The sequence below is a fragment of the Gorilla gorilla genome, chromosome 8 (genome assembly GCF_029281585.2).
Source record: "Gorilla gorilla gorilla isolate KB3781 chromosome 8, NHGRI_mGorGor1-v2.1_pri, whole genome shotgun sequence".
NCBI classification, from domain to species: domain Eukaryota; kingdom Metazoa; phylum Chordata; class Mammalia; order Primates; family Hominidae; genus Gorilla; species Gorilla gorilla.
This window is the reverse complement of record NC_073232.2, coordinates 104,351,851-104,377,884: the sequence shown is the minus strand read 5'-3', so window position 1 is coordinate 104,377,884 and position 26,034 is coordinate 104,351,851. Positions and strand designations below refer to the sequence as shown.

The following is a 26,034-nucleotide window of genomic DNA, read 5'->3' as shown; positions in this document are numbered from 1 at the left end:
ATGCTCCATGTCAGCTTAAGAAGTATGTTTACTCTTCTGTTGACTATTGTTCAGAAAATCCTTAGGATTTTCTGCCTGTTAGATCTGTCAATTATTGAGAGAAATGTGTGAAGCCTCTAATAGCAGATTTATTTCTCCTTGCAGTTCTGTCCGTTTTTGCCCCACATATTTGGATGCTCTGCTGTTAGGTGTGTACACATTAAAAATTGTTATTTTCATGGAGAATTGGTCCCTTTATTATATAATGCCCCTCTTTATCTCTAATAATTTTGTTATGAATTCTTTGAGCTATCCCAGCTTTCTTTTTGTTAGCAGTTTTCTCGATCTCTTTAATTTTTTAATTGAAGTAAAAAAAATAAAATTACCTTAACCACTTCTAAGTATTCCATGAACATGGTACATCTATTTTTGAAGGTCTTTTTGATTTATCTGTTGTATAGTTTTCAGCAGACCTTTTACATATTTTGTAAAACTTTATCTACTTCCTGGATTTTGTTGCTTGCTAAATCACTTAATTCTAGAAGCTTTTTTGGTAGATTCTTTGGGATTTTCCACCCGGTCATGTTGTTTGTGAATAAGGAAAGCTTGCTTTCTTTCTAATCTGTATTGTCTTCATATTTTTACTGTTACCATACTGGCTAGGATCTAAGGTATATTGTCGGAGCACAGAAAGAGGACAGTATGTATGATTTCAATTTCTTGAAATTTGCCAGAAGTTATGGCTCAGCATAATGGTCACTTTGGGTCCATGTTGCCCATGAGCTTCCAAAGAATGTAGAATGTATTCTGAAGTTTTTAAGTTTCTCTCAGCTGGGCGCAATGGCTCACACCTGTAATCCCAGCACTTTGGGAGGCCGAGGAGAGTGGATCACCTGAGGTCAGGAGTTCAAGACCAGACTGACCAACACGGTGAAAGCCCGTCTCTACTAAATACAAAAAATTAGCCAGGCATGGGGGTGCATGCTTGTAATCCCAGCTACTTGGGAGGCTGAGGCAGGAGAATCTCTTGAACCCAGGAGATGGAGGTAGCAGTGAGCCAAGATTGCACCATTGCACTCCAGCCTGGGCAATAAGAGCAAAACTCCATCTCAAAAAAAAAAAAAATAAGTCTCTCTTTCTGTCTCTATACACACACACACGCACATATATACACACCTATATATGTGAGTATAGATATGAGTCAATTAAATCGCACTTGTTCACTGTACTAAAATTGTCTATATCTTATTGCATGTTTTCTTCTGGTCCACTTGTTTTATTGAGAGGTGTGTTAAAATCCCACTATGACCTTGGACTTGTCCATTTCTTTTTGTAGTTTTGTCCATGTTTGCTTCATGTTTTTGAAGTGCATATTAATTTAGAATTGCTTTATTCTCCTGGTTAACTGAATCTGTTTTTTTTTTTTTGGATGTATGTTTTTTGTTGTTGTTGTTTCTGAGACTGAGTCTCACTCTGTCGCCCAGGCTGGAGTGCAGCGGCGCGATCTTGGCTCACTGCAGCCTCCGCCTTCCAGGTTCAAGCGATTCTCCTGTCTCAGCCTCTCAAGTGGCTGGGGACTACAGGTTTGCAGCACCATGCCCAGCTAATTTTTTGTATTTTCAGTAGAGACGGGGTTTCGTCATGTTGGCCAGGCCATTCTCAAACTCCTGACCTCAGGTGATCTGCTGGCCTTGGCCTCCCAAAGTGCTAGGATTACAGGTGTGAGCCATCACGTCTGGGCCTGAATCTGTTATCTTTAGGAGATACCCTCTACTCCAAGTAATACTTTTTGCCCGAAGGCTACTTTTTCTAAAATTAATGTAACAATGCCAACTGCTGGCTGTAGTATCCTCCTTCCTCACTGGTCTTTGAGTTTCTCCCACTGTGTCTAGTACGTAGTAGGAAACAGTCAGTAAATGTTCATATGACTGACAATTTTTATTCTTAAAATGTGAAATAACCATATGTGTGATTGTTTTTGTACAGCCATAAACAATATTTTGTTTTTGATCTTCATCTAAATGGACTCAAAGTATACTTCTTAAAAACTCACTGCTGTTTTGAGATTCAACAATGTTTTATTAGTTACTCATTGACTCTTACTGCTCTATAGGATTCCCATTATATAAGTAAACCCCAGAAGCTCTCATGCAGTCCCATACCTTAAAATACTGTCTTCTAAATTTCTCTCTCTAGTCTTGACCTTTTCTTTGAGTTCCAGACTCCTATATCTGCCTACCTACTCTGTATCCTTACTTTGATGCATCTAACAGGCACCTCATATTTAACATGAACAAAACAGAATTCTTGGCTTCCTACTTTCCACCTCCACCCATCCCCTAATACTCCCTTTTCAGTCTTCCCCATCTCTCCCATAATACATATACCATTTACCCAGCTGTACCAGAACCAAAACTAAGATGGAAACCCATGTGGTTTTATGTTGAGGCACAGCAAGGAGGACATACTGACTTGATTGGAGGTAAACATAGTGGGATATGACAAGAGACAAAGTCAGAGGGATGGGCAAGGGCCACAACTTGTAGGGCTTACAGTAAGGAATTTTGATTTGGTCTGAAGATGACAGGACGACACTGGTGGATTCGGCAAGTAAGACCAGTAAGATGACAGTAGTCTAGGAGAGGCAAGGTGGTGGTGGGAAAAGTTGTAACCAAGCGAGTCATAGAGAAACGCCACACTTTGAGACTAATTCAGGAGTCCTTTATTAGCCGGCGACCGAGAGACGGCTAGCGCTCAAAATTCTCTCGGCCCCGAAGAAGGGGCTAGATTTTCTTTTATACTTTGGTTTAGAGAGGGGAGGGGGACCCTAGCTGTAGCAATCTTACGGAAGTAAAACAGGCAAAAAAGTTAAAAAGACAAACGGTTACAGGAACACAAACAGTTCCACGTGCAGGGGCTTTAAATTCATCACAAGGTGATAGGTGTGGGGGCTCTGGGTGATATCTGCCGGACACAAACGCAGGGGCTTTAGAGTACTATCACCTGAGCAAATTCCTGGGCACTGTGGACATAGCTTGCTTGCCACAGTACCTTATCAGTTAATTGCACTCTTTGATGTGCTGGGAGTCAGCTTGCACAAGTTAAGTCCTTGAGGAAGCGGGTGGGTAAGGAGCCCTTAATGTCTTGCAAATGAAGGAGCCAAATGGAATCCATCTGGCTTTCTCAGCTAAGAGAGAGTCAATCAGGTTAATACAAGTTACGGTATCACAGAACTACAGTAGTAGCAGTGGAGATGAAGACAGGTGAAGAGATTTGAAATATATTTTGTAGCTAGAGATGGTAGAAACTGTTGACAGATTAGATGCAGGGACATATAGAAAATAGTCCTAAGAGTGACTTGTCTCTGTTCCCACGATCTCCCTTTCCTTCTGGACCTCCTAACAAGATTCTCTTGTTCAACATTCCAGTTCACAAATTCTCTCTTCAACTGTGTGTAAAATACATTGAGAACTGTTTCTCATTTATTGGTTTTCAAATGTCTAATCTTTCATAGTATTTTCCTATCTATCTGTTTTATGATTTTATTTGTACTTCTTAAAGAATTCTACTTGTATCTGCTGGCTTTTCCTCCTGTAGATGGTATGTATGTAGGCTTAATCTTTCCTTCTATGATAATCCTATGGGACCCTATTAGAAACTCTCCCTAAAGGGCAGTTTTTGTATTTGTTTCTGCTGGGGTGCCAGAATTGATTTTATTTTCTTGACTTGTGGTTCTTACAGTATAAAACACTTAGCATAAACCCAGACCTTACACTTACACCCATGGTAAAGGCCTGGGATTCTGATTTCATATAGATAACTTTGTGTGTGTGCTCACGGATCTAGTCCTACTTGAATATGTGATCTCTTTGCAGATTTATGGAGGGGACTAATTCTCTTGTCTCTACATGGAAATTAGGATCTCAGCCCCTATATTTAACAGAACTTCACTGGTTTTAGTGGATTTATTATAGACTCATAGGAACCCTTTCTTGAAGCAGGAGGTACTTTGTATCTCTTTACAGATGGTGGTTGAAAGTGCTGTGTATAGGCTGGGCACAGTGGCTCACGCCTGTAATCCCAACACTGGGAGGCCGAGGCAGGTGGATCACCTGAGGTCAGGAGTTCAACCAGCCTGGCCAACATGGCAAAACCCTGTCTTTACTAAAAATACAAAAATCAGCTGGGCATGGTGGCAGGTGCCTGTAGTCCCAGCTACTCAGGAGGGCTGGGGCAGGAGAATGGCTTCAACCCTGAAGGCAGAGGTTGCAGTGAGCCAAGATGGCACCACTGCACTCCAGCCTGGGCGACAAGAGTGAAATGCCATGGCAAAAAAAAAAAAAAAAAGGAAGAAGAAAATGCTGTGTATAAATAGGAAACATTTTCTATTAATTGATGTAACTCAAGTTTTTGTTTCATTGGTTCACTTGAGTCTTCTGGCATCTGATAACAGGTGTACCTGCAATCAATTTCACATTATTATTATTATTTTTGAGACGGGGTCTTGCCCTGTCACCCAGCTAGAGCACAGTGGTGAAGTCGTAGCTCACTGCGACCTCAAACTCACCTCAGCTTCCTGAGTAGCTGGGACAAGAAAAGCATGCCACTGTGCCTGGCTAATTTTTTTATTTTTTTGTAGAGACAGGATCTCCCTATGTTGCCCAGGTTGGTCTTGAACTCCTGGGCTCAAGTGATCCTCCTGCCTTGACCTCCCATAGGCATAAGCCACCGTGCCCAGCCCAATTTCACTTTAGACTCCACTGGTGCCAGCATGGGAGGTCTGCAGGACATAGAAGATTCTATTAGGATTAAATATTTAGAACAGGTGTGTGATGGAGTGCTTGTTACTTTTGTATAATTTCTATTATGTTCGAATTCCACTTTTGTCTATAAGTGATCACATTCTCAAATAGCTTCAGTGGGATATTTACTTTTGAATAAGTAAGTAAGTTCATATAAACCATCCAGAAGGAATAAGGCTATACCAGTTCAATCAGTCCCAACATCAAAGACTTTTACCCTTTCACTAGAATACTTTTTGGAGAAATGTTTGTAGAATAAATAAGCATATACAATAAGCATATATATGAGTGTATATATGAAACAAAAATTATACCCAGGCCCCCAAATGTTAAGATTTTCCTACAAGAAACCCAAATGATAAGACTAATAATCTCTGAATCTATATTTTTAACAGTTTGCTATTTCCTATCATAAAAACACAAAAACCAAGGGAAGTAGTACAATGGATATCTATGAACCCAATTCCCAGTTTAAAAGAGTTAACATTCTATCATGCTTGTTTGACTTCCCACACCCATACATTGAAAAAACTACCAAATCATCACATCCATAAAATTGACAGCAGTTCTTTAATATCATTCATTACTCAGTTCAATTCTCCACATCTCTTCATTATTCTTAAGATGTACTACAATGACTGGGTCATTTAATTGAGAATACTTAGTTCTTTCTTACCTGTTTACATGTTTTCCTTTCTATGGAAAAGTTGGAATGTGTGATTTACTATTTTACAACTCAAAAGATTATTTTAAAAATGTTATAGCCACTCTAAGTTTTCCTGTCAGCCCTGACTCCTGTTTCCCATTCAGAAGCAACCACACATCATTTTTCTAGTCATTCTTCTAGAAATACACACCTTTTGATTAAACTCTCAGAAAGTTTAAACAGCCTAAATATCTGACTTCTAGCTCTATCTGACATTTCAGATTGGGAAAAAGTACTAACTTTTATGGTGTGATTTCTTTTGCCCCTTCATAGCCCTTTAATGATATATTGCTCTGTACTTATTCTTAGAAAATATCAATTACTATAAGCTATGTTAAAGAGCTGGTTTATGGAACTAGCAAATAAATAGTTAATAAAAAAATATTCAACTCAAATATACTGAAATGTTCTTCTACATAAAGTTTTGAGTTAAAATCCTAAACAATGAAAAAAACCTGTATACCTGAATAATCTTTTGCTCTTTCTAGTGACCATTTCCTACAAATAACACACAGTTGCATATATTTTACAGTTTCAATCTTATATTTATTCTCTTGTGGAATGCTAGGTTTAATGTTACAGTATGGTTGTCAAAGCTAATGAAATGTGACAAATGTCTAAATGCTGCAGAACAGTATAATTTTAATTAAACAAAACACCTGTTATTGTACAGCTGAGGTCTGATGGTTGTTAAACTGATGCCTATGTGTATGGCCAGCCACAAACCTTGGGGATGTTTATTACCTGTACATATATATACAAATATATCCCATACATATGTATGCACACAGGCATGTATTAATTTATGAGTGAAACTTATAAAATTATATATACAAACACATACATGCACATCTATCTACATATACCTACCCTCACCATTGAGTAATCAGCCTCATGCCCAATTATTATTGCTGCCCAGTATAACTACATGATTTTAGTGCCAATACCAGGCACCTTTTTGGGTGCAGGATAGGTACATCTATGCATATAGATATGCATATTCATGTATGTTTGTGTATATAAAGAAATTCTCTCTCCCTTTTATGCTTCAGCCATGCATTACTACAATAAACAGTCTTTCCACTGTAGGTGTTGGAATTCTAAACAGTGTAAAATCTACTTCTGGAAAACTGTATATGTTCATAGTTACAAAAAATATATTATATATATGATTGAAACCTATTGAGTACATATGTTATTTGAATCTGGCTATATCGTAGCCATTAGATAAATTAAAAAAAACCACCCTCTAAATAGGATGTTATGGTAGCCTTAAATATACCATTACCTGTATTTAGAATAGTTGATATTATATCTTAAAAGTTGAAAAAATGATGTTAAAGATTTGAAAAACACTATGCATCTGCATTAAATATATAAATGTTTCCACCAAGGGCCCGATTAAATTCATTGTCTGACATTTTCATGTTCTAAGACTGACCAATATCATAGTCATTATTCTTATATTCTTAAAATTATGGCTCATTAAGGCTTTTATAGAAAAAAAGCCCTATTTTAAATCAATTATAAAAACAAGTTCTATTTAAAAGAAAAAACATATACAAACACTAAAGTACTCATGGATATCATCCTGTACAAAGTGACTAAAGATAGGAGGCCTGTTCCCATTAAGAACACCTCCTGGTAGCACAAATAAACCTGGTTTGGTTCCTCTGCTCTGCAGCTTTTCAGCATGTAAAATTTAAACCATTTCACATTAACATTTAAATTTAATACAGTGCAAATATTTGAGAATAACTTGTTTCCCCCAGTGAAACAAGAGCCAGCATTATGCTGAATATTCTCCAGATCTATTTACACATTGAGTTAAAAGTTCACCATAAACTTAGAAATTTGCTGAATATCAGCAGAAATGTAACTGAACTAGCAGCAATTGCATTTACAATATTTGATAGTTACTTGAGAGAATGCATAAAATTTTCCAGGCTGTACTCTGAATCATACTGCTCTTGATCCCAAAGATCACTCAGGTTTTCAAGAATTGATTTCATACTTGCTTTCCCAGAAGTAGAGGTGTCAGCTTTTTCTGCTTTGCCATCCTTAAGAAAAATTGGCAAAAAAAAATAAAATGAGAGGTTAACTTCACAAATTGTATTTTCCTTTAAAATCACACTTGTTTCTAATACAATTATTCAACAGAATTGAGTACTTCAAGTGATGGGGAAATTCATGATCTCCAAATACATTTATTTGTCAGTTTTTTATTTGGAAAGAACTTCAAAATTATGGAAGAATTATAAGAACATAACAAAGAACTTATTTGCTTTATCATTCTCTCTCCCCATTTATATATGTGTATGTATATATGGATGTCAGAAATATAGTTAGATATCAGTTTTTTCCCTGAACAATTTGAAAGAAAGTTGCAGACACCATGTCCTTTTATCCTTTGAGAGGAATCAGCATGTATTTCTAAGAACAAGAATATTCTCTTACATAACCATATAAAGATCAGATTAAGGAAATCTAACACTGATATTAAAATGTTCTAATATACAGTCTGTTTTCAAATTCTGCCAATTGTCTAAATAGTGCCTTTTATGGCAATAGGCCATTTCCCTAAAATATCCCTCTGAGCCCAGTTCTGGTCACTGAAAGTCACCCATAAGAATATTCCTTCAAACAGAATAAAAGCTATTTGAAGACGGCTATGCATGTTTCTTTGAGCCTTCTTTTTTCTATGTTAAACATGTCTCATTCTTTCAACTTTATCTTGACTTTCAATATGACATGATTGAAGAACCTGCCTCCATTCTGGCCACCAGGGACTTAATTTGTTACCATTTAAAATGTAGCTCCCCAAACTAGACGTATTTCAAATGTGGTTTAACATACACATAGTATGGCAGAACGATTTTCTCTTACTTGAAAGTAGACTTCTGTTATTACAGCTAGTTTTAATCATCATATACCCCACCATAATTTATACTAAGTATGCAGTGGGTTTTCTGAACCTATGTAGGACTTTAAATCCAACTATATTGGTTTTACAATATTAGACTCACTAATATTTCCAAGTGGTGCATCCTTTTGATTATAGATTGTTATCTGATGTATTAGTTCCATCATCTGCAATAACAATGGCTACTATTTATTGAGAATCTACACTAGATATCCTTTCTGACTGCTTACATATATTATCTTACCTCACAACCATGTAGTAAAATAGGTATAGAAGCTCAGAGAGATAATCTGCCTAAGGTAACCAGTTAACAGGAGGCAGGGCCAAGAACTCTCACCCATGAGTCTTACTGACTCCAGTGATAAGCTGTGCTTTAGCAGAAAAGGACTAAGGAAAGAAACCTTGTGGCAAGACACTGAAGACATCAATGAAAAAAAAAAAATCAAAACTTCACACATCCCCTAGTATGCTGCAGAATTTATCTAGGCACCAAAAATTCCCTCCAGTGGTGATCTCATGGATACTAAAGTGAACGCATTTTGCTGCTCCTTTAATACTTTCAACTTAGCAGTCACAGGAAGCCTGTGACTCAAAGATACAACAAACTGTGTAAGTTCTTTACCTTATCAAGAGTAAACAGATCAAGAAGCTGATCAGTCCCCATGCTCTGCAAACTAGAATTCTCTTGGCTAATAACAGTATTCGCTATGTTCATCTTGAATTTCTGCAACCCCATTATTTTTTCTTCCAATGTTCCTCGGGTTATCAATCGGTATACGTTAACCACACGTTTCTGGATAAGAAAAACAGTTAAGCAACTGTAACACATATTAAGCTTTGAGGTTCCAACGAGTCAGAGGGCTTGTAGACTTGTACTATTTTATGCTACCTAATTAGGGTTGGATTTTTATTTTGTCTGGCCACATGAGCTCAAAATGTGTGCAGCAATCACAGAATATTAGGGATGAACAGTGATCCAGGTTTTCCTAAGTGCTAGCACCTCATTTAATGCATGAGGAAGTGATACCACAGAAGAGTTAAGTGATCTGTCCAAGGTCATAACACATGTATGTTAACACCAGAGCAAGAACTAAACCAAGGTTTCCTATCTTTCTGAGGGAGTATATTTTCATGCACAGGTTAACATCTGTGAGGTAAAATTGACTTTTACCTGCCCAATGCGATGGGCCCGGTCCATGGCTTGTAGATCTCGCATAGGATTCCAGTCATGCTCCACAAATACTACTGTGTCAGCGCCTGTCAAATTAAGTCCCAGGCCACCAACGTGAGTGGTAAGTAACAGAACGTCTATAGATGGGTCATTATTAAACCTAAAAGTAGATAACAAAAATAAAATTAGTCCATTCCTAAGTCCTATAACACAAACTGTTAATAAAAATTAAAGAGCACAAATGAAAATGCTGCTTTAAAAATCCACAATAGGGATACTTATGTGATCATCTGAGAAAAATATCTTCTCAATATGTATAACGTTTTTAGTAAAAGACGGCATTCCAAAGCTAGTCAGGAATTTCGTAAATACAAAATAAGGCAAACTGCATTGAATTTAGTAACATCAGGTAAGGACTAACTTGCAAAAATATAATTAAATGCTAATTATAATTAAGATAAACCCAACTATGAACCTTTAAAGTATGGGGACAGAGAAGTGTGAGAACAGGCTAGACTTTCATTCAGGGAAGACAGAAGGTGAGAGTGTTAGGGTTGCTACTACTGTACTAGTCCTAGAAGACACTGACGAAGGATATCTAGTAACTTCTAGGAAAAAGAAAAAACTAACATTAAAAATAGCAGCTACCAAGCTACGATTTATTATCCTTACTACAAGTCAAGTAATAGTCTTTGTACTTTATATGCATTATTTTATTTAATTGTTACAATAGCTCTATAAGAGTATTATTACCAATATCCCTATTTTAGAGAGACTGAGGCTGTGTGAATGATAAACAGGCTCAAGAGAACACTGCTTAAATAGCAGAGCCAGGAGTCAAACCTGAGCCTGTCGGCTTCCAAAGTCCCTCCCCGGGTCTCTAACTTTATTGTGCCTAATGATCTCTTAGGGATGCTTGTTTTTTTTTTTTTTTTTTGAGACGGAGTCTTGCTCTGTTGCTCAGGCTGAAGTGCAGTGGCCCAATCCGATCTCTGCTCACTGCAACCTCTGCCTCTCGGGTTCAAGTCATTTTCCTGCCTCAGCCTCCAGAGTAGCTGGGATTACAGGCATGTGCCACCACATCCAGCTAATTTTTATATTTTTAGTAGAGACGGGGTTTCACCATGTTGGCCAGGCTGGTCTTGAACTCCTGACCTCAAGTAATCCACCCACCTCGGCCTCCCAAAGTGCTGGGATTACAGGCGTGAGTCACCGCGCTCGGCTGGGATGCTTATTAAAAATGCCTACTCTTGAAGTCAGCAGCTTTGGAACTAAGCAGAACCTAGGAATCTGCATTTTTTTTTAAAAAAAAGCAACCACTGAGATTTTAAAAGTAGAGGCTGCAGACCACATGTGAACACTGCACTCACCAGTTCTGCTTCCTAGCTGGGCCAGATTCCAACTTGTTCTCAGTGCGCAAACAGGGATTAGGATGGAGATTTTAGCTAAGCCACTTGTTTGGTTCCTCTCACCCTAATTCTCCCAAAAAGGTAAGGGGGAAAGTAGTCATCCTTACTGTTGGTTGATGCCTTAAATTTCTTTCATGCTCTTCAGAGTGCTTTCCTATTATAGTCACACCCTTTTCATATACTAAACAAATAATCTATTCGATTATATTTATGTAGTTCTATATTTAAAAAGGGGTTTATTTGGGGTGAATTACACAATTAAAAAAACGCATTTGCAGATATTTAGCCAATGAAAATACTTCATGGGGCAAACTTCTATGTAAGTAATAATATATTTATTTATGAATAAGAGTCTTAGAAGCCACTTACCGGGAAACAATGGAATGCCTCTGACCAGGAGGTATGCTGCCATCTAATCTCAAGTAAGTGACAGAGGGCAAGTGAGGTTTGAGGAGATCATGCTCTACTATATCAAGCATGCTTTTCAGCTGACAGAAGATCAGTATCCTGTGCTGGGCCACAACAGACTCTGTGCCACTCTCGGAAGTGCTGCCATTTCCCAAACCGCAGTCCAACAGCAACTTAGGAAGAAAAAAAAAAAAAACAAAAAACTACATAAGCGTTCAATAAAAGCAGAAAACTAATCTCACTGTGACATTCCTCTCTGTGGCAAGAAAAGGTTAAATGTACCTGAAATCTGGGAAGCAGATTAGCACTTTGGGCTGCAATCTGTCACCCTGCAGCACACTGAACTAGTTTTTGAGGTGCTCAGGCTTAGAGTTCCCTGGTCACCTCTTCAGAAGTTTTCATTTAGTTTTTTTTATAGACTCAAGATCTCACTATGTTGCTCAGGCTGGTCTTGAACTCCTGAGCTCAAGTGACCCTCCTGCCTCGGCCTCCCAAAGTGCAAGGATTATAGGCATGAGCCACCACACCCGGCCCAGAAGTTTATCTAATAACAAACCTACCTTCCTTTTCCTCAATCCTTGAGGCTAAAGCCTCAAGAAATGTTTATTGAAAGTAATGACAAAGAAGATGCCGCAGACAAACTGGTTCCTAAAGGGTTATTCAATAATGTATGAAGAAAACAACGGAGTAGCCACATTTGGTAGAAAAAATTATAGAAAAGAAGCATTTAGCTAGATTTGGATTCTTGACAAGACAGCTTATTACTCTATCTCTAGACCAAGATCTTTACTGGCAGAAACCACATTTTGCTATAGATCATTTATACTTATTCCTAAAGTGGTTCGGTGCCTTGCACACACCAAGTACAATTAATAAATGAGCGAATAAAATCCAAGAGAATCATGTTTAGATCAATTTAACAAACAGTATACCCAATAGTACTCTTCTTCATCCATAGTATTTTAGCTATTACTGAACTCTGTTCAAAATCTAAGAGCTGGGCCGGCAGTGGGGGCTTATACACCTGTAATCCCAGCACTTTGGGAGGCCAAGGCAGGCAGATCACTTGAGGTCAAGAGTTCGAGACCAGCCACGCCAACATGGCGAAATCCTGTCTCTACTAAAAATGCAAAACAGCCAGGTGTAGTGGCACGCACCTGTAGTCCCAGCTACTTGAGAGGCTGAGACAGGAGAATTGCTGGAACCCTGAAGGCGGAGGTTGCAAAAACAAAATCTAAGATCTTTTTTTTTAGAGACAGAGTCTCCCTCTATCACCCAGGCTGGAGTGCAGTGGCGTGATCTTGGCTCACTGCAACCTCCAACTCCTAGGTTCGAGATATTGTCCTGCTTCAGCCTCCCGAGTAGCTGGGATTACAGGTGCCTGCCATCACGCCCAGTGAATTTTTGTAATTTTAGTAGAGATGGGGTTTCGCCATGTTGGCCAGGTTGGTTTCGAACTCCTGACCTTAGGTGATCTGCCTCAGTCTCCCAAAGTGCTGGGATTACAGGCGTGAGCCACTGTACCAGGCCAATCTAAGATCTTCATGCAGGATGATTTCTCCTTTCTACTAACAGAAGTTACTCAAAACACCAAAAGCTGTGATAGGAAAGATAACCAAAAGGCCATCCAGGCAAACTCCAAACTCAATGTAAAACACTTAGGGTGTTGTACAGAAAAGGACACTGTTTTCCTCAGAAAGTCCTCTTCGTAAGGTTGAAATTTAGAACTTGGATTTTAGGAGTCTTCCCATCAGTCCCTAACTGGTAATGATAGTTTACTGTGCCTAAACTACTCTGCAAATAACATGATTTAGGCTGAAACCTGCCTTCTGAGGGTCTGGAATTTTGATCCATGCTAGGCAAAGGGAGTATATGTGACCAGCCCCCAGTAAAAACTTTGGGCACTGAATCTCTAATAATCTTCCCTGGTACACAACATTTCACATCTATTGTCACAATTCAATGCTTGAGGAAGAACACATGTTCTCATTCTTCTACCTAACAGCCCTTAAAGTTTGAGATTTTTATTATATAGTAGCATATGGTATACTAGGGAGACATTCCTCCAAATAAACAAGTCTGATCGATGTAATTATCCCTACATCTTGCCCTTAAATCTGCGATCAAATTACTATTCAAGCTGTTTCTTTTAAAAAGTCCTATCTAAGGTGTCTCAGGAGAGACGTGACTATGTGGTACCCAGTATAAATGATGTATATTGGCTGGGCATAGTGACTCATGCCTATAATCCCAGCACTGTGGGATGCTAATGTGGGAAGACTGCTTGAGGCCAGGAGTTCCAGACCAGCCTAGCCAACATAGGAAGATCCCATCTCTAAAAAACAAAACAAAATTAGCCAGGTGTGGTAGCGCACACCTGTAGTCCTAGTTACTTGGGAGGCTGAGGTGAAAGGATTGCTTGAGCCCAAGAGTTTGAGGTTGGAGTTATGACCACACCACTGTACTCCAGCCTGAGTGACAGGGTAAGACCCTCTCTCTAGGAGAACAAAAAAAAGTGTTATAAGTGTGACATCCTATACAGATCCCATAAGAGTTCCAAAGAGTGAAATTTTATCAGAATGTCTGTGTCATGCACACTCAATTATCTCAGTTCCATAGGCAGCAATGTCAAAACCTTAAAGATCACCAGTTATATTAAGGATATCCAACTAGGACTTCTCCAAGTCCATACTTACCAGACATTCTTCCTAATGTAATCTTTCCCTGGTGCAGCTATCCTACTGAATATGTGGACATATCATTTGACATTAAGTATTTCTGTCTGGTAGCAGAATTGATACTCTGGTATTCTCACTAATCTATAACCCAAGTCTGCTCTGAGAGACTGATCGAGTTCATGGCCTTGAGAAGTTGATTACTAGACTCTAGCAAATATTTACCAAGGCCATCTAATAATGGGTGTTTGAGAAGTCAGCTGGCACCCCAGAGAGCATTTCAATTTTATCTTGCCCTAACTTCAGCATAGGCTAAATTACCCGTTTTTTCAATCATTCCTCATAAAAATGGCTTCTAGATGTTTTACCATTTTGATCTTCCACTTGTAGTGGTCAAAACTATAAAACTCAAAATTTGGGCCAGACGCGGTGGCTCACACCTGTAATCCCAGCACTTTAGGAGGCCCAGGCAGGCGGATCATGAGGTCAGGAGAGCAAGACCATCCTGGCTAACGCGGTGAAACCCTGTCTCTACTAAAAATACAAAAAAAATTAGCCGGGCATGGTGGTGGGCATCTACAGTCCCAGCTACTTGGGAGGCTGAGGCAGGAGAACGGCGTGAACCCAGGAGGCAGAGCTTGCAGTGAGCCGAGATCGCGCCACTGCATTCCAGCCTGGGCGACAGAGAGAGACTCTGTCTCAAAAAAAAAAAAAAAAAAAACTCAATATTTGTTCTGACTAGTATGAAATACAGTGAAACTATGATGCCCTCATTTTGGCTGTTATATAGTTATTAATCCCAGCCAAGATCCTATTAGTTTTATTTACTGGCAACTAATTCACACCATTCTTATAGTGAATTTGCCATCAAATCAAACTCAACTTTGCCTCATATAAAATATTTGCTAAGTCTCACAAAGTCAAAATACACCTAAGTGTTTTCTTTTAAAACTGACTCTGCTTATCTCCATTAATTTCACCTACAGTTTTAGTTCTTCATTACAGCCTCCTGGAATTTTTCATTCTAGCTTTGGCAATATTAGATACTTCTCCCAGCACTACTTGCTGATAAACATGTTTCTACTAACAGATTTTTAGAAATCAAGTAAGACTTCTCCTCTAACTTCACAGCAGATACATATTTAGATTTAAAAAATAAATTTATCCTTCCTGAGACAGAACCTTCACTCTGGCTGAAAAGAACCAAGAAAATGGATAAGAAGGCTACTAGAAAAGTCTTCCTTGAGGACAGCCAGAAAAAATCTGGGCCTCTTTAAGTTGCAGACTTCCTAAGCATCTTAATTCGAGATGTGTCAGGGTGACAAGAAGCACACTCTAAAATAAGAGATCAATGTAATTAGCAACTGCTGGGAAAAAAAAATCTGTAAGAACCTATGTAAAATTCAAATATGGATGAAATTCAATTTTTATTTTGAAAATAGATCTAATTAGAGGATTCCTTGACTAAGTATATCTTACAGCTTTACCTAATATACTAGCTATGTTAGGAAAACCATGAACATTTTATATAAAGACCTACAGCAAGGTGTGGTCAAACAAGAAAACCATTCCATATATCTAAAGGTAACAATCATTCTTCAGTTTTACGGTGTGAAAGTTCATAGTCCATTTTACGTTTAGTGATGTAAGGATACATATTTGGATATATATGCCAGATACACTATTAGATAACATTTTCCACACTAACCTATGTGGAATCTAAAATCTTCATTCATTAGTTGTTCTCAATGAGCTTTAGGCCAGAATAACTACTGACCACAAGCTAAAACAATTACTAAAGTCTAGATTTTACAATAAAATCTTCATTTATAAGGGTAGTTAGAACTAAATGGCATAGTGCTAACATTTTGGTGCTTGAAATTGTTTCCCTTAATCTTTTGAAATCCTAGAATTTTTAAAAATTAATTTTTAAAAGCGACACCAAGAGGGTGACATCAGCAAAATGATAGAGTATGCAGTTCCAAGTAAAATAAAGAAATCCACATCGACACGAATTATAAACTGTTTAAAGACAAAGAGAATCTTGAAAGCAGCAAGAAAAAAGCAAATGGTCATGTAAAAGGGATCTTCAATAAGATTAACACCTGATTTCTCATCAGAAACCATGGAAGACATTATCAAGAAAGTAAAAAGATAACCTATAGAATGGGAGAAAATATCTGCAAATCCTATGTCTGATAAGGGTTTAATATCCAGAATTATAAAGAATTTCTCGGCAGCGTGTGGTAGCTCATGCCTATAATCCCAGGGCTTTGGCAGGCCCAGGTGGGAGGATCGTTTGAGGCCAGGAGTTCAAGACCAGCCTGGGCAACACAGTGAGACCCCCATAAAAAAAAAAACAAACAGCAACAACAAAACAAAACTTTCACAACTCAACAAGGTGAAATAAGCCAATCAAAATGGGTAAAGAACTTGACTAGACATTTTTCTAAAGAAGATATGGAAATGTCCAATAAGCACATGAAAAGATGCTCAACATCATTAGTCATTAGGGAATAGCAAATCAAATCCACAAGGAGTTATCACTTCATACCTAGTAGGATGACTATAATTAAAAGAAATCAACAAGTGTTGGCAAGGATATGAAGAAACTGGAACCCTGGTACATTGCTGGTGGGAGTGTAAAATGGTGTAGTCATTGTGAAAAAAAGTTTGGCAGTTCCCGAAAATGTTAAACATAGAAATGCTATATGACCTACCTATTCCACTCCTTAGTCTCTAGCCAAAAGAACTAAAAAGAGTAACTCAGATAGATACTTGTAAGCCAATGTTCACTGCAGCATTATTCACAATAGCCAAAAGGTGAAAACAACCCAAGTGTCCACTGACATAGAAACGGATGAATGAAATGTGCTATATCCATAAATCTGACTAATGAATAAGCCACAAATGACAAATATTTTATGATTCCACTTAAATGAAATATTTAGAACAGGCAAATTCATAGAGAAGGTAGATTAGAGATTACCAGGGGCTAGAACAAGGGAGAATGAAGAATTATTGCTTGATGAATATAGAGTTTCTGTTTGGGTGGTGGAAATATTTTAGCAGTAAGATAATGCTGATGGTTGTACAACATTGTAAATATAATGCCTCAGATTTACACACTTAAAATGGTTAAAATGGCATATTCTGTGCTGTATATATTTTAACATTTTTATAAAAAGCTGTATCAAAAATTTAACCAAATTTAAAAATAAATGGTAAACACAGTAGTAATCTTTAAGAAAAGCAAATTTACCAAGAATTTATATTCCTGGGGTACAACACACATTTAGTACTTAAAAGACATACATACTTGTTTCAAAGCTGAGAGCTTAGGGGCATGTTGAATATCATGTAGAGAAGAATTCTGAACTGCCAGTTTTTCGGCAGTGGTCTTGAATTCTGGATGTTGAGGTGTTAAGACTAATGCTGGATGGTTGCACAGTTTACGTAAGTACTGTAATGCCTTCAAGAGGAAAAAAAAAGTATATATGAGTCAATTTCACATATCACAAATATTTTTATCTCTGTATCTTTCCCTATGCTATTTCCTATGCTGTTTAGAATGCCTTTCTCCCTCTTCTTGCTCGGCAAACTTCTACTCATTCTGCAAGAACCAGTTCAAATGTCTCATTTGAGATTCTTGTGCAGTTTCTATGCGGACATTTACAACGCGTATAAATTGTACTGTTTATATCTGTCTCCCCCACCAGACAATGAGCTTCCTATGGCAAATTGAGCATCTTAGTTGTTTTCTTTAAAACCCTTTCCCACTCAAAGTACCTGGTAATGCAGACAGATGCTTCTGGAACCAGGGATCATTTTGGATACAAAAGTTGCTCAAACTTCAGTGAGTGTAAAAATTTCTGGCCGGGCATGGTGCCTCACCCCTGTAATCCCAGCACTTTGGGAGGCCGAGGTGGGTGGATCCTGAGGTCAGGAGTTCAAGACCAGCTGGCCAACATGGTGAAACCTTGTCTCTACTAGAAATACAAAAATTAGCCAGGCATGGTGGCATGTGCCTGTAATCCCAGCAACTCGGGAGGCTGAGGCAGGAAAACTGCTTGAACCCTGGAGGTGGAGGTTGCAGTAAGCCAAGATCATGCCACTGCACTCCATCCTGGGTGACAGAGCGAGACTCAGTCTTTAAAAAAAAAATTCTTGAGGACCTTATAAACCTGAAATTCTCTCCCTTCTACACATTATTCTGATTCAGTAGATGAGAGGAGGGGAACAGGGAAGGGGAGCTAGGTGACTGTCTCAAGTGGTTGTGTTTGTGAAACAGAACCTTATATGGTCTCTTCTCTGATTCAGCCACACTTTCTCTTCTGCCTCTTACTTGGCTTAAGATTTGGGTCTCAGCCTTGGCACACAGATGTTTTATTAGTAAGCTCCATTGGCAAGGCTCAAGACAGTGCTGAGCACTAGGATTAAAACTTGTGGGAGAGGCCAGGTGCAGTGGTTTGCACCTATAATCCCAGCTACTTAGGAGGCTGAAGAGGGAGGATCACTTGAGGCCAAAAGTTCAAGACCAGCCTGGGCAACATGGTGAGACCTTATCACTAAAAAAATTTTTTAAAATTAGCCAGGTGTGGTGGTGTGCACCTGTAGTCCTACCTACTTAGGAAGCTGAGGCTGAGGATCGCTTGAGCCCTGGAATTTGAGGTTGCAGTAAGCTATGATCCCACCACTCCAGCCTGGGCAACAAAACATGACCGCTTCTCTTAAAAAAAAAAAAAAAAAAAAAAAAACTAGATCTTCACAACTACCTTTTCCTTCTTCTATCTTTAAAAATGCTACAGTACTTAATCTATTGGCAGGAGGTTTTCTGTGGTGGACTATTCAAGAGGGAAAGATAAAGTGACACTTGCCACCTCTTTTTGCTATTCTCTCAAGCATATGAGGCATGATCTGACTTGAGACTTTTGTACTTTCTGTATCCTCTGCCTGGAATCACTTCCCCCCATACACCTGCATGACTTAATCCTCCTTCAGATCTTTGCTCAAATGTCACCTTCTCAGTAAGGCAGTCCCTAGCCCCTCGATTAAGAAACCACAACCTACCCTGGACTCTGATACACTATAACCACATTATCGGCTTTGTCTTACACATAATATATACCTAAGTATTTTTCATCTCTACAAGAGAAGGAGTCCGTTTTATCTGCTGTTTTAAGTAACCCCAGAGCTTTGAAAAATTACTGCCATGTAGTAGGTGTTCTAATATTTTTTGAATAAAAAAGCAAAAGATTCTCTATTCTAAAGCCCTTCTTTTCATGTAATATACAAACATATATTGCATTTTATACATTTAATTTTAATATTAAAGTGCTAAGATAATATTAAATAGGTATTTTAACTTATTTTCAAGAATGTATACATAATATTGAAACAAATATACACAGATCCGTATTTTATTATTCCATATAAAAAGTGCCTCATTAAAAATCATTCTTCAACATTTAAAAAGTGGGATGGGCCAGGCGTGGTGGCTCATGCCTGAATCCTAGCACTTTAGGAGGCCAAGACAGGTGGATCACTTGAGGTCAGGAGTTTGAGATCAACCTGGCCAACATAGCGAAACTCCATCTCTACTAGAAATACGAAAATTATCCAGGCATGGTAGCGCACACCTCTACTCCCAGCTACTCAGGAGTCTGAGGCATGATAGCTTGAACCCAGGAGGCAGAGGCTGCAGTGAGCCAAGATCATGGCACTACACTCTAGCCTAGATGACAGAGTGAAATTCCATCTCAAAAAAAAAAAAAAAGTAGAATGTAATCTATACCTGGAATACGTGGCCTGTAGCTTTAAGCTTTGGTTTTTCAGTTTCTTCAGAAAGTGTAGCTGAAGAAACTGTTTCATCAACATCACACTTGGCACGAGACTTAGCAAAATCTTCATAGAGCTGAACCTGTAAAATGGCCCCCATGGGAGAAGCTTTAAGTATATTTATTTTCAATTGTTCAAAACACATAACCAGCAAAGGCCAATAACAGCAGTAATTTAAATCAGCCCTCATTAATGAAAACAAATTGTGATATCTCTAATTCACTATAGGAATTACAGGTTATCCACTCCATCTTGGTAAATTCCTTTAAAATTACATTTAGAAAACAAGTATGAACACATTAAGTTCGGCTGCTAAAATATGAAAAATACAAGTCAAATAGTCCAAGACTCAATTTTTCTGCTGTTCAGGAAAATAAATACATTACCAGTAAAAGAAAATCTTATAAAAATTGAGTCTTAAAAAAGAAAAAAAGAAACTCTTAGAAGTAAATGAGAAAAATCTTCCTTAAATGAAGTTACATGATCAAGACCCTGTATGTATGTTTCAAGACACCAAATTTTACAAGAATGTTACTGCTAGCCTAAAAGGGGAACATATGTCAAGTTTTAAAGTACTACGCTGGGGTCTGGGTTCCTATCTTGTACAAGCTAAAATAATGTGAAAGAAAAGAAAATCTAGAGAGCTAAAGGACAGAAATCAGAGAATAAAAAATCTGTGAATGCTAAATAAACAAAGCCAAGATGCCATTTCTCTTTGGAGCTCGCTTTGTCTAGATTGATTACTTAAATGCATTTTATGCTTATGTTACAGCACCACAACCAGTAAATCACCACAGATTTTTTTCACATGACATCTTTTCCTTATTGTACCTACTTTAAGAAGTCTTCATTTCATTACTTCAAAAATATTCAAGAAATATTAATTTTTGCAAATGAAGGAAGAGGGACCTGAGAGATGAGGCAGATAGTACAGAAGAATCAAAGAACTCTCAACTTCTTATCCTGCCCAAGTTGAATAGATGAATACCTGCTAACAGGTTAACCATCTATACAATGGAACGGGGAAAAGTAAGTTTCTGGGTATGTATATCTCTTATTCATTTGACCGTAGTGAATCAAATCCTAATAGTAAGATAGACTGACACATACAAACCTAGAACATAAAAAAATTTTCAAAGAGAAAATTCTGACCCACAGGCCATGTCTTACTAAGACAAGGAACAGTTTCCATTTAGTTCTTAGAAAAGTACAAGGAAAGGCTCACAATAAATTCCTTTAATAATGGTCTTTATGTACAAAATCAGAACTGTGCAGAAGGAAAAATTTATTTTGAACATTTTTAGGTAATGAAATAATACTTCAAAGGGAATGAGTGAGGTCCCACTGACCAAGGTTTAAAACTCAGCTCTGATACATAGTCATGCACTGCACAAGGACACTGAGGTCAACAATGGACTACATATAAAATGGTCATCCCATAAGATACAATACTGTGTTTTTACCATACCTTTTCTATGCTTAGATATACAAATACAATTGTGTTGCAACTGCCTACAGTACTCAGTACAGTAACATGCTGTACAGGTTTGTAGCCTTGGAACAATTGGCTATACCATCTAGGTGTGTGTAAGTACACTCTATGATGTTTGCACAATGACAAAATCACCTAATGATGCGTTTCTGAGAAATCACCCATGCCATTAGCACTGCACAATTGTGTATTAGCTCTATGACCGTAGCCAAGCCACGTAACTTTTCTGAATGTCACTTTATTTGCAAAAATGGGGATTAATAATACCTATAATGTTGTGAGGACAGCATGACAACATTCAGAAGCAGATTTTTGGCCTTTATAAACACTGGCTTATTTCCTTAGCAATTTAATACCTTGCAATCTTTTCAATTAACTAGACACAAAAGAAAGCAACTGTAGGCTGGGACGGTGGCTCACACCTATAATCCCAGCACTTTGGAAGGCCAAGGTGGGAGGACTGCTTGACCCTGGGAGTTTGAGACCAGCCTGGGCAACACAGCAAGACCCAGTCTCTACAAAACTTAAAAAATTAGCCGGGCGTGCTGATATGTTCCTGCAGTCCCAGCTACTTGGGGGACTGAGGCTGGAGAATCACTTGAACCCAGAGGTCGAGGCTGCAGTGAGCCATGACTGTGCTCCTGCACTCCAGCTTGGGTGACAGAGTAAGACCCTGTCTCTTAAAAAAAAAAAACTTAAAAAGCAACTATGATACTGAATTTTGTTTTAATGCTATATTCAAAATGCATACACTCAAACTTATATCCACATCATTTAGGCTTTATCTGCATCTGATAAAGCCAAAGGCTAAGCCCCTTTATTCAATAGTTTTGTGGCTCATACAAAACAATCTGCTAATAAACATACCACTAACAATGATAAACAAGAGATTCCTAACCTGGAGAGGACTAAGAGTACAATAATAGTCTTGAATAATTTTAGGTGGAAGATCCTGCAAAACATCTTCCTTCATTCTTCTCAAAAGAAATGGTAGTACTTGGCGGTGCAGTGCATCCATAGCAAGAACACCTGTTAATAGTTAAGAGAAAATGGCTTCAAAAAAGTTAAGAATAAATTATATTCACTTACACAGGGTTATAATTATATCTCTTTCATACCTGCTTCTTGCTCTCGACTGGAGCTTCGAGCATCCCTACTTGCTAATATAGGTTTACCATATCGAGCAGCAAACTGGCGTTCAGTACCCAAAAATCCTGGCATGAGGAAATCAAATAATGACCACAGCTCCAAAACGTTGTTCTGTAAACAGGAACACCAATTATCTTTTGTACTGGGATTATTTCCTTACAACTAAAAAATGTAACATTAATGAAAGCCCATTATTATAATCATATAGATGAGAGATTATCCCTATATTTTTAGACATATGGTGTAAGTCTTTATTTTAGTGTATAAAATTCAGGTCAGTATCCTTGGAGAAAATATTCTATCCTATCTGGGGAAAACCCTCAAGTCTCCTTCCCTAGAATAAGCCTTGGTCCACAGTGTTATAATTTACTGTTGGCATTTATGAAGTAGTAAATAGAAGAGCAGAAAGATAACTTTCTGATTATTTTGACACTCAACAGCAAGATTTAAGGAATGTGGCCAATATCACCATTTCATCATCAACAACAACAAAAACCTATTAGAATTTGGTTATAAGTCAAGCCCACTCAGTATTTATGGGCCACAATGCAAAGACACAGATTCTTTCCAATTCTACCATCGAAGTTTCATGGAAAAAAAGAAAAAGAAACCAGCAGTTTTTCATTTCAGACGCTTTCCTGATAGGTGCAGGTCCTAAGGTACCCTTTTACCCACCTCCCCCTTTAAGAATCCCTCCTCACCCTGCTCAGTGGCTATCCTCTCATTTGGACACCCTTCTAATCCTACTCAGGGCCTCTGCCCCCTGACTCTGGGCCACCATGGCTTTTGTAAGGAAGAGGAAAAGAAAGGGACTTTAAAAAGCAAACAACTAAAAACCAAAGAACTTCTTCTGATGTCTGAACCAAGTAAAAGCAATAACATACTTTTAAATTACTATGATGTTTCCATATAACTTCAAATTGAAGCACAATAAATCTTGATAATTCAGCCTAAAGAGGCTTTTTTCCCTTTTAATTATATTTTTAAGCTTTTTTTTTTTTTGAGACGGAGTCTCACTCTGTCACCCAGGCTGCAGTGCAATGGCATGATCATGGCTCACTGCAACCACCACCTCACAGGTTCAAGTGATTCTCTTGCCTCAGCCTCCTGAGTAGCTGGGAGTACAGGCGTGCATCACCATGCCTGGCTAATTTTTGTATTTTTAGTAGAGATGGGGTTTTGCCACGTTGGCCAGGCTGGTCTCAAACTCCTGACCTCAAGTGATCCACCCGCCTCAACCTCCCAATGTGCTGAGATTACAGGCATGAGCCACCGTGCCCAGCCTTACATTTTTAAACTTTTGATAAATTTAGAGAGGCTTGTAATTATCTCTTGCGTTTATTAAAATCTGCAGTGTTTACTTAATGAACAGAACACTAACACTTGTGGCCCCAGCTACTTGGGAGGCTGAGGTGGGAGGATTGCTTGAGCCCAGGAGGTGGAGGTTGCAGTGAGCTGAAATCACACCATTGCACTCCAGCCTGGGTGACAGTGAGGCCCTGGGACGGAAGGGGAGGGGAGGGGAGGGGGGAGGGGAGGGGGGAGGGGAGGGGAGAGGGGATAGAGGGGGAGGCGAGGAGGGGAGGGGAGGAGAGCAGGGGAGGGGAGGAGGGGAGGGGAGGAGAGCAGGGGAGGGGAGAAGGGGAGGGGAGGGGGGGAGGGGAGGGAGGGGGAGAGGAGGGAAGGGGAGGGGGAGGGGAGGGAAGGGGAGGGGGAAGGGGGAGGGGAGGTAGGGGAAGGTAGGGGGAGGGGGAGGGGAGGGGGAGGGGAAGGGGGAGGGGACGGAGGGAGGGAGGGAAGGAGGGGGAGAGAGAGAGAGAAAGAGTAGGTAAGTACATAAAGAATCATCAGTTTTTAAAGTTGGAAGGAATCTTAGAGGTCACATGGTGTCTACTTCTCTACTGAGAATGATTCAAGGTCTTCCCACCAAAGTTTGCTATCCAAGCTAGATGTGAACATTTGCAACCAATTCTTCTGGAGGACAAGATAATTTCTCAAAAGTATCTAAAGATACATACATACCTATCTCCTTCCTTTTACAAAATAAACTTCTACAATCGCTTGCCTTCAATTTCCTCCTGACATCAGGTATTCACACTTCTACTATATGAAGATTCACCTCTGACTCAGCTCTAGCTTTTCAATGCTAAATCAGATTGCAGTGTACTACTACGGAAGGAGAATGGCCAGCGTGGAGTAGAGTCTGATTTTTATGTCTTTCATACTTTTGACACAAGATTTCTATTTATATAGTCTAAAATTACATTTTAAAAATGACTTTTAAAACCTGGTTTGTTTACCAATGAACCATTAAACAGGCAATAATTACATACTGGAAAATTATCACTACTATAACAACAATAAAAAATCTTTAATTCACTGCCAAATACCAAGCCTACCCTCCACCTGGCAAACATGAAAAATAAAAATAAAAATAATTTAAAAAAAGAATAATAAATAATTACCTGGATTGGTGTTCCAGAAAGAATAATCCTATAATTAGCAGTCAGTTGTTTTACTGCTTTTGACAACTTTGTTTTTCCATTTTTGATGACATGGCCTTCATCAAGAATGCAGTAGTTAAATTTAATATTTCTAAGGGAGAATAAATAGAAAATTTTACAACTTTTGCTGTATGTCAGGAACTATATGAAGAATCTTTAAAGTGGGAAAATATTAAGAGTCTTCAAATTTGATATCAATTTTTCTAAAAAAAATTTTAATTCTTACCTAAAGAAATCTATGTCATTCCTCACAACATCATATGAAGCCACTATTAGATTGTGCCTTTTTACTTGGTGCTGTAACCTTTATTTAGAAATGAATAAAATTAGAAAACAGAGAACCTGAAAAGTTCTTAATAGCTACCATTTGTATAAAGTGCTTTCAATCTGCCTACTAAGCCCAGCATTCCCTTCTGCTTACTCTACATACATGACCCTGAAGGGCTACTCTTCTGATGATCTGGCTGTGTTGCCCTACTCAGTCTGATTAGAAAAGAGATGAACATCAGACTGAAAATATGGTGGACATTTCAACTTTATTTGCCAACATCTCTTCCTTAGGGGCACTATTCCTTTATCACTCCATGATGTTCTAGGTGATGCGGGGGAACTACCAATCATGTGTCCCCATAATCACCAAGGAAATGAAGCATCTGAACCAGGTTAAGCTATTCACAATATTTAATCCCCTAACCACATTGTTTTGGGAGCATGACCCAAACAAGGCCAGTCAGTCATCTCCAGTACTGATATATTCATGAGAGAGAGGGAAGATCTGTTTACTACAGTTGCCAAGCTAAGAGAATATGGGCCAGAGACTGCCCATTGTCATCTTATCTACCAACTGTAGACTGAAGCCCAATAGTAACAATAAGTTATGTAAGGGGAGGAAGAGTGAATGAGAGTAATCTAGATGGGCCTGAAGCAACAATCTGCCCCTGAAATTCTCAAGTTAGTGAATTAATGAATTTTCTGTTT

At 38.5% G+C, this 26,034-nt stretch overlaps 1 protein-coding gene across 3 annotated transcripts in view; it reads right to left on the bottom strand.

The window, feature by feature from the left end:
• Positions 1-6,011: 6,011 nt before the first annotated feature.
• The window catches only part of BTAF1 (B-TFIID TATA-box binding protein associated factor 1), a 109,410-nt gene continuing 89,387 nt past the window's right edge, over positions 6,012-26,034 (bottom strand). For all 3 annotated transcript variants that reach the window (XM_019035330.4, XM_019035331.4, XM_019035332.4), the window contains 10 exons: positions 25,283-25,360; positions 25,018-25,147; positions 22,522-22,663; positions 22,302-22,432; positions 19,868-19,993; positions 17,393-17,545; positions 11,360-11,571; positions 9,582-9,741; positions 9,033-9,203; positions 6,012-7,547 (listed from right to left, as the gene is read on the bottom strand). In XM_019035330.4, the coding sequence (XP_018890875.1) occupies positions 7,404-7,547; positions 9,033-9,203; positions 9,582-9,741; positions 11,360-11,571; positions 17,393-17,545; positions 19,868-19,993; positions 22,302-22,432; positions 22,522-22,663; positions 25,018-25,147; positions 25,283-25,360 (1,447 nt within the window). In that variant the 3' untranslated portion in view covers positions 6,012-7,403. The remainder of the gene's footprint in view (positions 7,548-9,032; positions 9,204-9,581; positions 9,742-11,359; positions 11,572-17,392; positions 17,546-19,867; positions 19,994-22,301; positions 22,433-22,521; positions 22,664-25,017; positions 25,148-25,282; positions 25,361-26,034) is intronic.